The sequence below is a fragment of the Gastrolobium bilobum genome, unplaced genomic scaffold (genome assembly GCF_033153095.1).
Source record: "Gastrolobium bilobum isolate Gb01-03AN ecotype WA unplaced genomic scaffold, APGP_CSIRO_Gbil_v1 utg12888, whole genome shotgun sequence".
Lineage (NCBI taxonomy): Eukaryota > Viridiplantae > Streptophyta > Magnoliopsida > Fabales > Fabaceae > Gastrolobium > Gastrolobium bilobum.
The window spans coordinates 17,750-33,556 of NW_026900076.1; the positions used below are offsets into that span (position 1 = coordinate 17,750).

The following is a 15,807-nucleotide window of genomic DNA, read 5'->3' on the forward strand; positions in this document are numbered from 1 at the left end:
AGAGTATATGGTTTCATTTAACTATCGTAACTGTGGTTATTGACCCTTTTTTTAAACATATGCCTAACCTTTTTTTTCTTTTTTTTGAATACATAACATATGCCTAGCTAATTCGAACAAAATTTTAAGTTGAATTTAATATGAGGAAGTTTTTGGATTTTTAAATTCTGGACCCATTCATAGTTAACAATATGATGGGGTTATTATTATTTTTTTTTTTACTTGCTAGTAAGAGTGATGAAGGTGGATCATATACTTCAGTCCAATAAAAAACTAAAAAATAAGTAGAGAAATTGAAAGGAAAATTCAAGTCAGTGTCAAAACTGGACTATATATTGTTGCTAACGAGTAACAACACTAAAAGAACTAGTAAATGAAATGATAAATTTTAACTAACTAGTATTAATTTGTTCAGCTTTAGACAGAAAAAAGGAAGTTAAATGATCTAATATGCTATTAATCACGGTGTTTCATTTTGCATTATTTGGAGTTTTTAAGCCGAAAGCTCTTTCTACAACATTTTTTTTTTATCTAGTTAAGGAGAAAACCTATCATTGATGGCCTGGCACGAGATTTCAAGGGAACATGGTCCACATGTGGGAGCAAAGAAGACCCATTTTGCAATATTCTAATTATATAGAAGTTAATTAAAGCATGTACTTGGTTAGTCATGCCACCAAGGAGCCTTAGCTATTCTAGATTTCTAGCCATGGAAGAGGACCTGAACTTAGTGTATCATCTATTAAAAAAAAAAATATTTAATTATATTTAATGTCACACTAGTCTCATTTATTTTCAATTCTAATTAGATTAGTAGAGAAGATTCAATCTGTTGCATCTCATGCACATTTTCTGTGGGATCATTCCTTGCTCCATCAAAGCAACGCCTCCTTTTCAATTGCCATCCAATGTTCAAAGATGCTCCTCATTTATTGGTTCAAACGAATCAGTGAGCCAAAAAGTGAAGTCCTTGGGGTAAGGTGCAATGAAGAGGTTGCACACCAGTTAAACATGAAACAAAGGAAAAAGAAAAGAAAGAAACTCTTGCACTATACCCCAATCAGCCTCTTATAATTATCATTTTACTTACAATAAAGAACATTTTGACGTCAACGCAGAATTTAAGATGTCGAAACTCGAAAACTCACTTAAATAATATGTTAGTGTCAATGATTGCTTCACCTAGCTTGCTTGCGTCCAAATAACTTACTATCCACCTTTCACAAGACGAGGCAGTTTCAGCCTGCCATGTTCTATACGTGCAAATTTTCTCCAAATGATTTGACACATTTGTTAATCAATAAAAAGATATGAGAACTAGTGTTTAGTTTCCATCTTTGGAAGGGATTAACAATCTGCAGAAAACATTGTTTTCAGCTGTGACTGGAACAAACAAATAGTAATCTAGTTATTTGCAGTAATACTAAATTGGACTTGGATGCATAAAATTCACTCTATGGAATTGTGATATACATTGTAGGCCTAAAGGTAGGTACACAAAGCTAACATTACTGGCTAAGAGAAAGATACATCAGCTACGCAAGAAACATGTGCTGACATAGACAAACAAGATTAAAAGGGCATTCAGATATTTTTTCAGCCAACAACAGCATGGAACATATTTTGACAGCTAGTGAATCATACTCATAATAATCATACCACTAGTATGTACTTATTCTACAGTTATCATGAGCTTTTCACTAATCTAACATCCTGCCAAAGACTATATTATTTATCCTTCCTCATCATAATCTTCCTCATCCTCTTCTCGCCTGCTGAGGTGAGCTAGCTGCATCGTGTCAATGGCCATCTTGTCCACATCAGAAAGGGGCCACCCCAGAATCGGAATTTCTTCATTCTTGCTCTCTGTTGGAGGTTCAGACAATGAAGCATTATCTACTGAGCTAGCCTTTTTATCCTCATTTTCGTTCATATTGGCATTCAGATCAATATTAGGGAGTGAGTCAGAGCTTTCAACAGGAATTGCAATATTTTCCTTTGATAATTCCTTTGACTCTGTACTATTATGTATTGCCACATTTGTATGTGCATTATGTTGGCTGCCATGTGGAACAGAAGTGCAAGGCTCAGATTCAGCTTCTTGATGATATGTCTCTCTTACTACAGTTCGAGAACCTCGACCACGGCCTCTTCCTCTACCTCGGCCTCTTCCCCTACCGGTACTACCAGTGTGGCTCAACTCATGCTGGAATAAAAGAAAAACATTATTGACCTAAACAAGATATAGAATATTCCTAGATTAAGGGACTGCTAGGCATGCAGACATTCTTCAAATAGGACATACTATTGATTCCTGCAAAACTTCAGGATTATCTTGTGTTATACATGATAAAAAAAGTATGATAAAAACTAGAGTTATTGAACAGCGACCAAGATTGTGTTTCCTGCCCAACCTTAGGGTGCCAAACATGGTAACATATAAGAATGAGGTAGACGTGCGCATGTGGAAGTTTATAGGTTTGGGTCAAGAAAATAATACACAACCTTGTGAAGAAAATACATTTTTATGCAATAATATTAGGAAATTCCTTTTTCCCTTAGTTAGACACAAGTGGACATCTATGTTACTGACATGAGGCATTTTCTGGAAAATAAACTTCCTCTAAGAGACACGGCATGATTGGTGCTGACCTAATGGTGCTGAACACTGCTTAAGAAACTAAAACTCAGAATTATAAGCAGAAGGAAAACAAAACTTGACCATGATCATCAATACAAAACTCATGCAAATATAAGGAAAAGTGTAATTACCATCTTGCTCCTCTTAGCCTCCTCATCACTGTCATTAAAATCATCACCAGCAGCTTTCCTGGAAAAGAATATAGCATTTAAAGTGCATTTCTAACTATATCAGAAGGGTAAAAAAAACAAAGACATTGCACTTCAAACCTTCTTTTTGGAATAGCCCGATCATCAGCACCAGCCTCATTATGGCCATGGCCATGGCTGTAGTCAGGAACCCTGCTGACAACGTCCCTCAGAAAGTCAAAGACATTATAGCTTTGTACACAATGTTTTCTGCAATTTTAATTTTCCACTTGTTAGAACTCACTTCAGAGACTGTACTACCTATTAAAGATAAAAATAAGTTCGGAAGGAAGGCGAGAAACACGAGAAACAGAATGATAGCATAATCAAACAGGATCTCAATACTACATAGTTAAAATAATCAGCTTAGGAAGAGATGTCTGAGAGCAGAAATTACAACTGCTAGGGGTTGTTAAAGGCTGTTCCCCAGTGCCATCAATTCCTTAGAGTTACAGGTTAACAAGGTGAATCCTCTCTAAAATATAGCACACAATTCATGAGTATGGAAGCTGTGCATATTTCATCAATGTCAAGAACAACTTATATTTGAAATCTTAACAAGTGAAAAATCCTATTTAAAAGGCAACCAGATATGCTGTTCAGATGGAGGAAGAGCCTTCGTTGAACTTAGGAGCTAAACAAAAGGCAAGATTAAACATTCTCCATTTTTTAAAAGTTTCCTCAATGCTTCAACAACCAATAAATTTTTTTATTCATTTACAGTCAAATGCAATCAAGAAAGAATTCAAAGAAGTGCAGCAATTTTCGAACTCAAACAGCTTGGCTATTGATCTGATTCTCTTTCTCAATATCTAAGTTCTTGAGTTAGTTCTAATTCACTAAAATGAGAGATTGAAGAAAAGTAACACATAACATAACAGACTTACAAATGCAATGAATTCATGGTCTTTGCTCCTCTTTGAAGAGTTATTTCATAAGTGCGGTCACAAAGATCTTGCAAAAATAGCTCTAGAGCTTTAGCTGTAATCCATTCAAGAGTAATGTCAGCAACATATACAAAAGAAACGAACAAGAAGCGGCCTAAAGTTCATAACACAGTAAGTTAAAGCAACTCACAAACTAAAACAGGCACGGCCAGTGCTATCTTTCCAACATCCTCGTCTGCTTGCATTATCTTCTTTATCCGAGCCTGCAAATTAATGTTTTCATCACATCAAATAAAGTGATCTTTTACAAGAGTTCACTCCTTATACTATAAGTAGAAGAATTCAACAGAGTCTAGACTACAAATTAACACCCCTGTGAACATAGTATAATTTCAACTAAATTACATTACATAGAATCAGTCTCTCTCCCTGAATCCTTACCTCCCTCTTTTTGCTCTCTCGACATAAGGAAAAATCATTATTCTGTCTCTCAGCAATCTAATAAAGAACGACAGAATTACCTTTCTGATTAATTAAACAAAGGCTTGTCAACAGCAATAGCGCTGATATTGCGGCATCGCGGCCGGAGGCCACTACATGATCTGCATGGTGAAACATTTTTGCTTTGTGCCCATTGCACCTACAATCGCGCCCAATTTCATGGAGATTTGTTCCGGTCGCAGCCGCTACTGTGAACCAGGTTAAAACCCCTTATTACCCCAATGTTTAATGTGTTTTCTGACCATTATAGGGTTCAAAACCCTTGCCCCCCAAACCCACTGCTCGCCAGTGTTGTTTTCAGCCAAGTCCTAAATTTTCTGGCACACCCATTGATCTGTTCTTTTCATGTATTTTGTTCAGTGTTCACATACATCCTCTTCAGTTTTCACACACGCTCTCCATTACTGGCATATAGAAAGAGTGGACAGTTTTGTTTCATATTATTTTTGTTATCTCTCTAGTGCTTCCTTTCTTTCTACTTTCTCTGTTTCGAGAATATCTTATCCTCCCCCATATTTTATGTTCTTTCACTTAAAAAGGGCAAACCTTAGTGCACAAAGCTCTCGACTTTGCAAGGGCAGGGATGCAAATCAGTTATACACAGTCTTACCCTTACATATTTACAACGAAAATGTTTTCTAAACTTGAAACCTTGACCTTTTTCCGGTCACAAAAGAACAAACTTACCACTGCTCCAAGGCTCACCCTCATTGTCCGTCCTTTCAGTTATTCTCCAAAAAAAGAAGAACGATGATTCAAGGATTTTAACAGAATTAAGCTTAACTTACGAAAAGGATTTCAGATAAGATATAGTTTAACAAATATACTGAATTGACGAATTTAACATAGGCTGGTTCATTTGCCATGTCTACAATGGAAAGTAGGAGAATCACCATCTAAAACCAGAAAACATGCAGTCTCCAGAGATGCACCAAAGAATAATTTTAATACCAAATTAATACCCACATCACTACAGACTCATCTACTTCAATTCTCAAGCACCATAAAGCTAAACAAAATAAAATCCCAGAAATTATAGTAAACTATTTTATACCCATTTTTTTTATTTCACTTTCTACCGGTTTCTGAGCATCCAAACAGCACAAAACTACCAAAAGATCAAAACTTTACAAAGGGAAAACGAAAATACTCACGGCAGGGAAACGGGTATCAAGCTTCTTCCTCATGGTAACAGATTTTGGAGTATCAAATGAAGCAAAAGAACGAGACCCAGAAAGTGAAATCGAAGGCTTTGAACAAAAACACTGCACCGATCGTCAACAAGATGAAGTCAACGCAATTCATATCAGATCCGAAGGCCACTACGCTTTGAACAAAAACACTGCACCGATCGTCAACAAAACGAAAGCAATGCAACTCATTTCAGATCCAAAGGGGATACAGTGCCAGCTTTGTTAAAGTAGCCGGTCGGTCACGGAAAATGTGGAACGGCCCAATAGTTGTAGAGCATCTAGGCAAAGAAGGAGTCAAAATGATGACGTGTTAACGATATAATTGGGATATTATTTTGTTTCTTGTGAAATTCCCAAAGCCCAAAAAACTATTCTCTTAGGAAGCGCGAGCCATTCTTTTCGGCTTTTTTATCCTTTCGCTGCTAATTAAATTAAAAATTATTACTTTGTCGAACTATATGTTTATCTTTAATCGTTGACTAGACGATATAATTAATATATAATCGATTATATTACGATTGACTGATATAATTGATTACATTAGTAAATGATAATCAATTACATTAATGAACGAAGCCATATAAAAAAATTTCACGAAATTTTTGGAGAAACGAGTTTTTATAAAGGGAAGAATGTTTTTGCAGTTAATGCAGATAACTTATCTGCATTTATTTTCAAAACGACGTCATTTTGGTATTGAAATCTTAAAAAGTTATAAATATAAAGATTATTATAACCCTGAAATAAATTAAAATTACAAAAACACCATGATTTTCGCCCAAAATGACGTCGTATTGGGCTTACTGCAGATAAGTTATCCACAGTAACTGCAGAAAAAGCAAACCCTTTTATAAATTATAATCATATACTTTTAATATTGAACTTAAGGAGGGGCTTTTAAGGAGGGGTTTTGTGGTATCATCAAATTTATTGTGGCACTAAGTTTGAGATATTTTATCGTAAAATTTTCAAAAATCATAACTTTGGCTTCGAGTGCCCGAATTCGAAGGGAACTTGATCAATTTTTTCTCTCCAAAAAACCTTTACATGTGTCCCGTTTGAAATATTTTATTTCCGTGGATGATGTTATTTAATTCTTATTTTTTTTTGGTATCCTATTTAATTCCTATTCTTAATTTCACTTTCTAATACTAAAAAATAATCATTCCAACATGTAGATAGCAAAAAATTACATGGAATAAAAAAAACTGAGTTGGATCTTCGAGTCAAAAGTTACGGTTTTCCAAAATTTTAGGATAAATTTGAGCCATGTAATCGATTACATGTCTCAAATAACCGATTACATTAATCAGTCAATGGTCAAATAAGAGCAAATTGTATTAAATTTTAGTAAAAGGTCAAAATTTTTAAGCAGCATAAATAAAGTTAGGAGGCATTTGGTAAAGGAAAAAAAAAATTTACCATAAAAATCCTTTTACTAGTAATATAGTTCGAAAATGAGTTTGATAGGAAAGTTAAAAAAAAAAAATTGTTTGCTAGACTGAAATATTACCGAAAAAATTGATGTAAATTTCCAAAGTCTATGTTTAGCGGAAGATAATATATTGATGGGATAATGAGGGTAAATTACCAAAATGGGCATTTTAAATTTTAAATCTGAAAAGTCTATGCTACGGATGTATTTTCAGATCTGTTGAGGATTCTTTCTCTGTTTTAACTGGTCAATAAGCTGAACGTGCAGTTGATTAATCACCTGTTACAAACGGGTACTGATAATTCTTTATTAGAAGACTTATTCGCTGCTAATTATACTTCATTTCTAGTTTGTTTTGAGTTAAAGTGGGTTGTGATACTTATGTTTTGTTTTTATTTCAGAACTTTGAAAGCCCAAAAAGGTGAAGCCCAAAAGAAGTCAAATTAGAGAGCATGACAAAGGAAATTCAACCCACATCAGTAACTAAGCAAATAAGGCAGCAAGTCACGTTCCCAATTTCATTGTTCTGCCCTTCTTTAAACCATATCAATCATCATTCTCTCAACTTCAGATCACCAAATCCACCCATTACATCAAGCCATAACCACTCCTGACCTCAAATTTCATTGAACCCATGAGCCACCAAACCATATTTCATATTGTTTTCTTTCACCATATCATTTTCCTAACCCGTGACTTAACCCAAATCATGTGAGAAGGAACCAAGGTCTTAGCTGTCATTTTTGGTGAAGTTGTTACATGGAGTGGATGTGCAAACAGATTTTGGGTGAAAAAATCGTGGAGGTGATTGTGCAAAAATGGGTCACACGATTTTTGCAAGAGGAGCGCGTGTGGATGCTGACGAACGACCCAAAGCCCATGCGTGTGTAGAAGGCGCACTATAAATGGAGAAATTAGCACCATGCAAAAGTGTCCTTGGTCTTCTTTCTGGTCTTCTTCTTTTCTTTTCTTTCTGCAATTGCTGAGTAGTTTTTAATTTTGTTTCTGAGTACTGTAGCAGAGCTATTCCTTTGGTTGTAGCTTCTACATTGTTGATTTTTATTTTTTTGTTGTAATTTTTTGTTGTTGTTCTTTTTGCTGTTTTGAGCTCCATTCTTATGGATAGGAGCTAAACCTTTGAAGGTTGGGTCTAGGTTACCCGAACCTCAGTGTTGACCGATTGTGATTACTGTTGCTTAATTTCAATTTTCAGTTGTTTAATGCCATGCTTGTTATTTAAACATTTTGCATTGAGGCCTGATGTTAAATGTTGTATTAGGAAGAAGTCATCGAGAGGTGACTAATTCTGGAAAATGCATTAAGCACATGGACTTGAATGAGAGATCATTTAAGGGCTGTCACTTAGAGATGAGGGCAGCCACCATGTAACTTTGGACTTGAAATACAAGAGTCCTCACTTCATTTAGCACAGGGATGTGTGAATGAAAGTTGTGGATAAAATGGTTTTAAGGTATTAAGATCAACAAGAGTGATCCGTTAACTGAGAATTTGAATTGAGCAATTTGTAATTAGCATTCCTTTCAAGGCTGTGAGAAGGGTAAACCGAAGCCCAATCCATTTTCCTAAACTTTTTCATCAACTCATTTTTCCTTTGATTTAGAATTTTTAATCATCATTCAGTTTTACATTTTTTATATAAAAAAAAATTTACATAAAAAATGAACAAAACAGTAGTTAAATTGATTTCCTAGTATTTTTCATCCTTTAGAACAATTGATTCAAGAAATTAATTCATAAAAGTCTAAAAAAAAGGGGTGTAGTCAGTGCTATTTCAGAGCAGGTTTGTGTTGTTATTTTTATTGGTACTCTCTTTTTATTAATTCAGTCTTAAGCAATCGCACTTTGTGTTTTTGAAATTTTTGCCAAAAGATCCTTGTAGGATCGATAACTGGGGACTCAAACAAGTCCTATATTACTTGTTGTCGCGTATACTTGCGCGCATACTTGCATAACTGTTAGCAAGACAACATGCACCATTAGTCACATTTGTATTTGAATCTTTATACTTGAATATGCAGTAAGTAGGTAATAAGAACTTTTAATGTATTGGTCATGTCACATATGATACCAAAGGTGAAATAATGGATGATCGTTCACAGATCTCGGATTTCCCATACGTACTTCCAATGTGGTAATGCAATTATAACATTCATTGGCAGAGATTCATTGCAACTAGTATCATTACAACCAGATATATACATGTTGAGTTGTGGCCTACTGCGTTATACATGTGTGCGTTTAGGGTCTGGAAATCTACTCAATTTTTTGGTTGAAAATGTGTATGCTGTAGTAGATGTGCTGGAATCACTCAGACCATGTCATAATCTATTCAAAAGTTGACCTTCATTACATTGATTATCAACATTATGAGAGGTAGAGAGTTCAGATAAACGTGAAAAAAAAAATACAATACATTTTCATCCATTTTAATAACATAAACAGCCCCAGATAATGTTCAATGTCATCTGAATATTGCTTAACGGCTGTTAGCAAACTACAACCACCGATAAAGAAATATAGCATTCCATGTCCTCCTCGGGATTGTATTGAGTTCTGTTCTTTGTAATAGATGCAACGAAGATGCCAACACAACTCTTGTTGAGATATATAGTCCCACATTGATTGGGCAACTAATATGGGATTATATATCTCAACATGAAGTTTTTTGTTAGAAAATAAAATATCATCAAGTGTATCAAAATAAAAGAAAATGTTATCAATATATTCGCATATATACTACGATTTTGCTCAAACACGAAGGAAATTCGACAATATGCTTAGGGCTTTGGATATTGATGAAGAAAAGTAAAAACAAAATAATCTCCATTAATTATTATAAGAAAAATCAAGGGTGTGATAAGGCTAATCAAGAATGGCATAGGTTAACTGCAAGTTGAGTGCAAGAAAATAATTAAGTGCCCCGGTTCAGTGCCCAGCTCCGAAAATAATTGTCTGCAAATCTACGCTGTTATTTGCAATGTCAAGTGCTTTCTTGATAGTGTTTTACAAGCTCAATGTCAGCTTAAGATAGCCGCTTACCAAGCACAAATTGATTAGACTTTCCTTAGCAAAGGATCTGTTGAAATTGTTGAGTTAATTTTATATGGTAGGCCATTAATTTCAACCATGTTAGGTGTAATGATCCAAAATTATTTTAGAAAAAAAAAATATGGAATCGCCATGTGTAATGTCCCAAAATTATTTAAAAAAAAAAAATGAAATCGCCACCAATTTTATTTAATTTGAAATTTTTTAAAAAACCTTTTATTTTAACAAATCAGGTCTTTGATTCAAGGTTTCAGAGTCTAATAACATAAACTACCTCTCCACAAACCTCTTTTTTCTTACTAACTCTTACTGTTAAATCTTAATCGTTGATTTTCGTCAATCTAACGGTTGTAATTTATGGGGTCATATTTATTAATTAATTATTAATTTCCAATAAATTATAACCGTTAGATTGATAAAAATTAACGGTTAAAATTGATAGTAAGAGGTAGTCAGAAAAATAGATAGTAAGTATAATTTTTTCCCTAATTATGTATAGGAAAAAAATTTCATTTGAAAAATGTTACTTAAATTAATTGTGCAAATTTTTAATAATTTTAAAAAATATTTGCTTAACCTGAATAAAATAAGATGAAATATTCACAAAAGTAAAATTAGATTATAAAAAAAAAAATTGAGCTTGACAAAAAAAATTCACTCTGACATATCATCTGGTGCGAAGAGAAACTTAAAGCTACGTCGTTCATAAGAAAATATGTGTGTTGGTTAATTTTAAATTTTGAAAGAGATCATTTATTCTTTTTGAAAATGAATCCATCATTGCATAGAGCTTAAGATTTCATAATTATATGTAAGCTCCGTTGAAGTTTATAACACTTGAGGGTGGCGAGTTTAAGAACCCGCACCGTTAATTAAGGAAGTTAATTAATTAATTATGTGAAATTAGGAAATAATTCCATAATTGACCCTAATAATTATTATAAGGCTCTAATAATTACAGTAAGTGATTAAGAATGCTGAAAGTCGTTTTTCGGAAGAAAAGTGCAGATACCGGTTCTGCTAGTCAGTATAAATGTGTACCGAAAAAGTATCCCGAAAAATTATTATAAGTGCATGATAATTACTAGAATAATATGTAGGACTTGTAAAACGAGTTTCAAGTCAAAATAATAAGAACTGGTGCCAGAAACTGGTACTGGCTATGAAAAGCACGTACCAGAAATGTGCTTGGAAAAATATAAGAAAAATATGATAATTCTTATAAAATTGAGTAGGTTAAGAATCCAAAGTTTGGATTTAAAATGATAAGCGTAGCAATTAAAGCTAATATTGTGTGTTAATTGGTTAAGTGACTATATAAGCCTTAGTTGGCACTCAACCCTAGGTGTCACTCATTTGCTACGTGACTTGGAGGTTGACCAGTTTCTCCTTGCTCTATTCCTTGGCTTCTCCACCATTTTGAGAGCCTTGTGAGCCATTTCCTTCCTTTCCTCTTCACTAAACACTTGGTGCTTGTGAGTAAGATCCTTGTGAGAGTGGGAGGGGGCTGTGTTCTTGTTGTTCAGCCACTGTTTGGGTTGTTGAAGGGGGGATGACTTACTTGGTGGGTTGTGGGAGCCTTGGTCTTGGTATTTTGAGGTGCAAGAAGCCTTCTTTGTGAAGAAAGATCCTTGCTTGGGTGGTATTTCGTGCACCCTTAAACAAGTAACCAACTGGTTTGTGGACTTAAAACAGATTAATGATGCATGCTTTGACGTTTTAAAATGTTAAAAATGGAACCTTGGAAGGATATCTTCGCGAACTGCAGAAATTGCATTCTTTCGCGAAATATTCGGATATTTGCCGTGGAATATCTGGATATGGATATCCGGATATGGGGATCTGGATATCTGAATAGTGATATCCAGATATTGCCAGAGTGATATTCGGATATTGCCTGTGAGATATCTGGATATTGGATATCCGGATATGTCCCCGAGGAATATCCGGATATTCTGGGTTTGCGAGGAACAGTAGCGTACTGTTCATCCAGAACTGATCTATGGGTTTGTGGACCCTAGTTTGAGGAAGTTGAACTTCTGTAATTAATTAATGTAAGTCAGAATCATGTGATTAAGGGCTTATGGCTTGGTGAAAAGCCTTAACACGTAAAACGTAATGAAAAGGCGTTGTCTTTATGTTGTATACTTGTAGAGTATGATTGTTGATGTATTGTTGGTCCATAACAGATTGTGAATCTGCTATGTTTGGACTTTGAGCTGTGGACTCTTGGCTTTGGGTGTTAGCTTGCAAGGTAAGCTTTCATGTCCTCGGTTTAGCCATCTTGTGGTTCCACCATGTCCCATGGGGGTATGGTTATATGCATGCTGTGTTGCATGCTTTTGATATATAAAATGTTGTTGAGCTTTATGTGTTAATGGCTTTTAATATGCATGTGTTGTTCCATCTTGACGGTAAGCCTGAGTATGTGGCGTCATACAAGACGGTGATCCGGGGTGGATGCAAGTAGCATCTTGCACTATTTGTGGGTATTATACGTATATAAATCATGCATTTCTCTGGCCAATAGAATAGAATTGACACACATGACATGATTATCTGCTGCATTGCACTATTTTAGAACTGATGATGATAAACTGCTTTTAAACTTATATTGCACATGTAAGTGAGCTTGGGGTGGAAGATCGTTGAGGACCCTTGTCTTACTGAGATTTCTTGTTTAGAGATCTCACCCTACATTTGGGGAATGCTTATTTCAGGTTCAGGTAGTATGATGACTGATGCCTCTGGCGGCAGGAGGCTAGAGCTTAACTGATTATGATATTTATGTTGTATTGCTAGCATGACTGGATTGGATGTTGTTTATGTTTTCTGCTCTTTATGATTAGAGTTGAGACTTTCTATTGGACTTTGTTGCCTTATTTGGGTGAGCATCGGAGTTGTCCATGCCACTATGTTGTTAGTACTTTTGAGCGGAGTTGTATAAACTGATAGTTGGTCCGATCTACGTGTTGTAGTTCCGTGACTAGGGCCATACATTATGTTGTTTTAATTAATGAGGTATTTCAGTTAGCTGTTTTATTGCAATTGCATACAGGCGATGTTTTATTAATTGATTAATAAGCAAGTTGGTAATGATAATGACTTCATAATTGAAAAGAAAAAGATATTCCGCATTTTTAATTAAGCGCAGCTTAATACGATAGTATGATAACATTACCGGATATATACGGGGTGTTACATTTATGGTATCAGAGCAATGGTTCGAGGAAAAAGCCTGTATGTATTGCAATAGCTAGGATGTTTGGTTGTGTCTGTCTTGTGTGTTTAATCCGTCGAATTTTATTTTGATAATGCATATGTAATCACATTGTGTGGGCCTGATCAACTCATAATTTGTGTAACTTGTGCAGAGTCATGGTAAGGTCCGGGAGAACACGAGAGACTTCTGAGGATCAACTCGATCCTATCCTGACTGCATTGGCTGAGATGCAGGCGGCTAGGTTAGCCGATCAGGAGGCCACTAGATTGGCCAACGCGGCAATGATGGACGTTGTTCGCGAGGCGAACCGGATAGCCGCAGAGGAGGTTTGTGAAGCGAACCAGAGGACCACTGAGGATGTCCTCGAGGCGAACAGGATGGAGAACATGACGATTATGAGAGTCATGTTGGAGGATATGAGGGTTGGTCCTGCTGTAGGCCAGTTACCACCACCACCACTGCCACCTCCGCCGCCGCCTCCACCTAGTGTTCAGGATGAGAGCCTGAGTCACATTGGCAGTGCTGCTCATGTCGCTGAGACGAGGGAGACTCTTGTAGAGCCTGCTGAGGACCGTGATGTGATAGATCGCCGGCTGAATGCTTTCAGGAAGCATAAGCCACCTGTGTTTGAAGGGTCCTTGGATCCTATTGCTGCAGCGAGATGGCTGGAATCGCTGGACAAGATATTTCGGGTCATGCAATGTACAGCCCCACAGAAGCTGATGTTCTCGACTTATATGCTGGAGGGAGATGCCCACGAGTGGTGGACGAACACCTCTCGTGCTTTTGAGATGCAGGGTCGTGTTTTGACGTGGCCATTCTTCGAGGAGTGCTTCTTGGGCAGATACTTTCCCTACGATGCGCAGGAGAGGAAGCAGGGGGAATTTGATAGATCGGTTCAGGGCTCGATGTCTGTTGACGAGTACCTGGCCAAGTTCAATGAGCTGGTGAAGTTTATGCACTTCCGGATGGTTCCTCCTACTCCGATGTTTCTGGCTGCTAAGTTCCGCAGAGGACTTAGTGAGGTGATTGCTGAGCATATTGCTGGAGCTGCTTCGAGGGATTTTGATACACTGGTTCAGCAGTGTAAGGACATTGAGGATGTCTGCATAGCGAGCAAGGCCAAGAGGGCCAAGGTCGACGAGACCAAGGGGACTGTTAGTTCCACTCCTGCTCCTACTTCTTGGAAGGACAAGAAGTTTTCTGGGAAGGGCAAAGGTAAACAGTTGGCGACTAGGCAGACGCCTGGTCAGTTCAAGAGGACTGCTTCACAGCAGGGGAGCTTTGCTAGGCCTCCTTCCACTCCGAGATGTGCGGGGTGCGGAAAGGAGCATGCTGGTCGTTGTGCTTCAGGTCAGCTGATCTGTTTCCAGTGTGGCAAGGAGGGCCAATTCTCTAGAGATTGTCCGTAGTCGACGGCGAGAGTTGCAGCTGTTTAGGCAGTTCCTTTGCAGATGGTCCGATGGCTTCTACTTCGGCACCTGCGGTGTCACCTTCTGTTGGGCGTGTGTACACCTTGGATAGACAGCAGTCGGACCGCGCTCTGAACCTTGTCAGAGGTACTGTGTCTATTGGTGGTATTGCTGTTGATGCATTATTTGATTCCGGGGCTACGCATTCGTTTGTTGCTACCCCGATTGCTTTGGGGCTTGAGTTGCCCATGTCTGTGCTTTCTCCACCGTTGTGGGTGACTATCGCCACCGGAGAGATTTGTGATTCTACCACTGTACATCGCGATGTAGCGTTTCAGTGGGACGGCCGTGAGTTCTCGGTGGATCTGATAGGATTGTCGATGGCCAACTTGGAGATTATTCTGGGCATGGATTGGTTGTCTAGAAACTTTGCACTGATTGATTGCTGTGCAAAGCGCGTGGTGATGTCTCCGTGTGATTCCACAGCTAGTTCCTTGCCATATATTTCATTGTTGCAGGCTAGGAAGGCCTTGAGAGCAGGGGCATTTGGTTATGTCATGTTGGGAGGTTTGGTGAGTGGGACACAGGAGGATATCACTAGCATTCCTGTGGTGGGGGAATTCCCGAGGTGTTTCCTGAGTTTTCGCCACAGCGGGAGATAGAGTTATCCATTAATTTGTTGCTTGGTGTGGGGCTGATTTCTTTAGCTCCATATCGGATGTCACCATCGGAGTTGGCTGAGCTGAAGAAGCATATTGAGGATCTTTCAGCGAAAGATTTCATCCGGCCGAGTGTGTCTCCTTGGGGAGCACCGGTCATCTTTGTGAAGAAGAAGGATGGGACAATGCGATTGTGCACCGACTACAGGCAGTTGAACAAGGTGACGATCAAGAACAAGTATCCCCTTCCTCGGATTGATGATCTGTTGGATCAGCTCAGGGGTGCTTATGTGTATTCCAAGATTGATCTCCAGTCCGGATACCATCAGATTCGGGTGAAGCCGGAAGATGTCCCTAAGACCGCGTTTCGTTCGAGATACGGTCACTTTGAGTATTTGGTGATCCCGTTTGGACTCACCAATGCGCCGGCAGTGTTCATGGATTACATGAACAGGATTTTCCAGCCGTATCTGGATCAGTTTGTGATCGTCTTTATTGATGACATTATGATTTACTCCAAGACTGAGGAGGAGCATGCGGAGCATCTGAGGATTGTTCTGCAAGTGCTGAAGGAGAAAAAGATTTATGCTAAGCCTTCT

The 15,807-nt window shown here is 37.5% G+C and overlaps 1 protein-coding gene across 1 annotated transcript; it reads right to left on the bottom strand.

The window, feature by feature from the left end:
- Positions 1 to 1,436: 1,436 nt before the first annotated feature.
- On the bottom strand, positions 1,437 to 5,626 carry LOC133295210 (uncharacterized). Its single transcript, XM_061494008.1, has 6 exons — positions 5,372 to 5,626; positions 3,907 to 3,979; positions 3,717 to 3,810; positions 2,911 to 3,039; positions 2,773 to 2,830; positions 1,437 to 2,206 (listed from the first exon to the last, which is right to left on the bottom strand). Exons 1-6 carry the CDS (start codon positions 5,402 to 5,404, stop codon positions 1,733 to 1,735), a joined length of 861 nt encoding a protein of 286 aa, XP_061349992.1. The 5' UTR covers positions 5,405 to 5,626; the 3' UTR covers positions 1,437 to 1,732.
- Positions 5,627 to 15,807: the final 10,181 nt, after the last annotated feature.

Bases quoted from the DNA above. Each gene is read 5' to 3' on its own strand.
- LOC133295210 (XM_061494008.1), bottom strand. From the start codon at position 5,404: ATGAGGAAGAAGCTTGATACCCGTTTCCCTGCC. The intron at 3,980-5,371 runs GTGAGTATTTTC...ATTAATTTGCAG, and splicing joins TTGATACCCGTTTCCCTGCC to GCTCGGATAAAGAAGATAAT. The intron at 2,831-2,910 runs GTTTGAAGTGCA...ATTCTTTTCCAG, and splicing joins CGGGCTATTCCAAAAAGAAG to GAAAGCTGCTGGTGATGATT.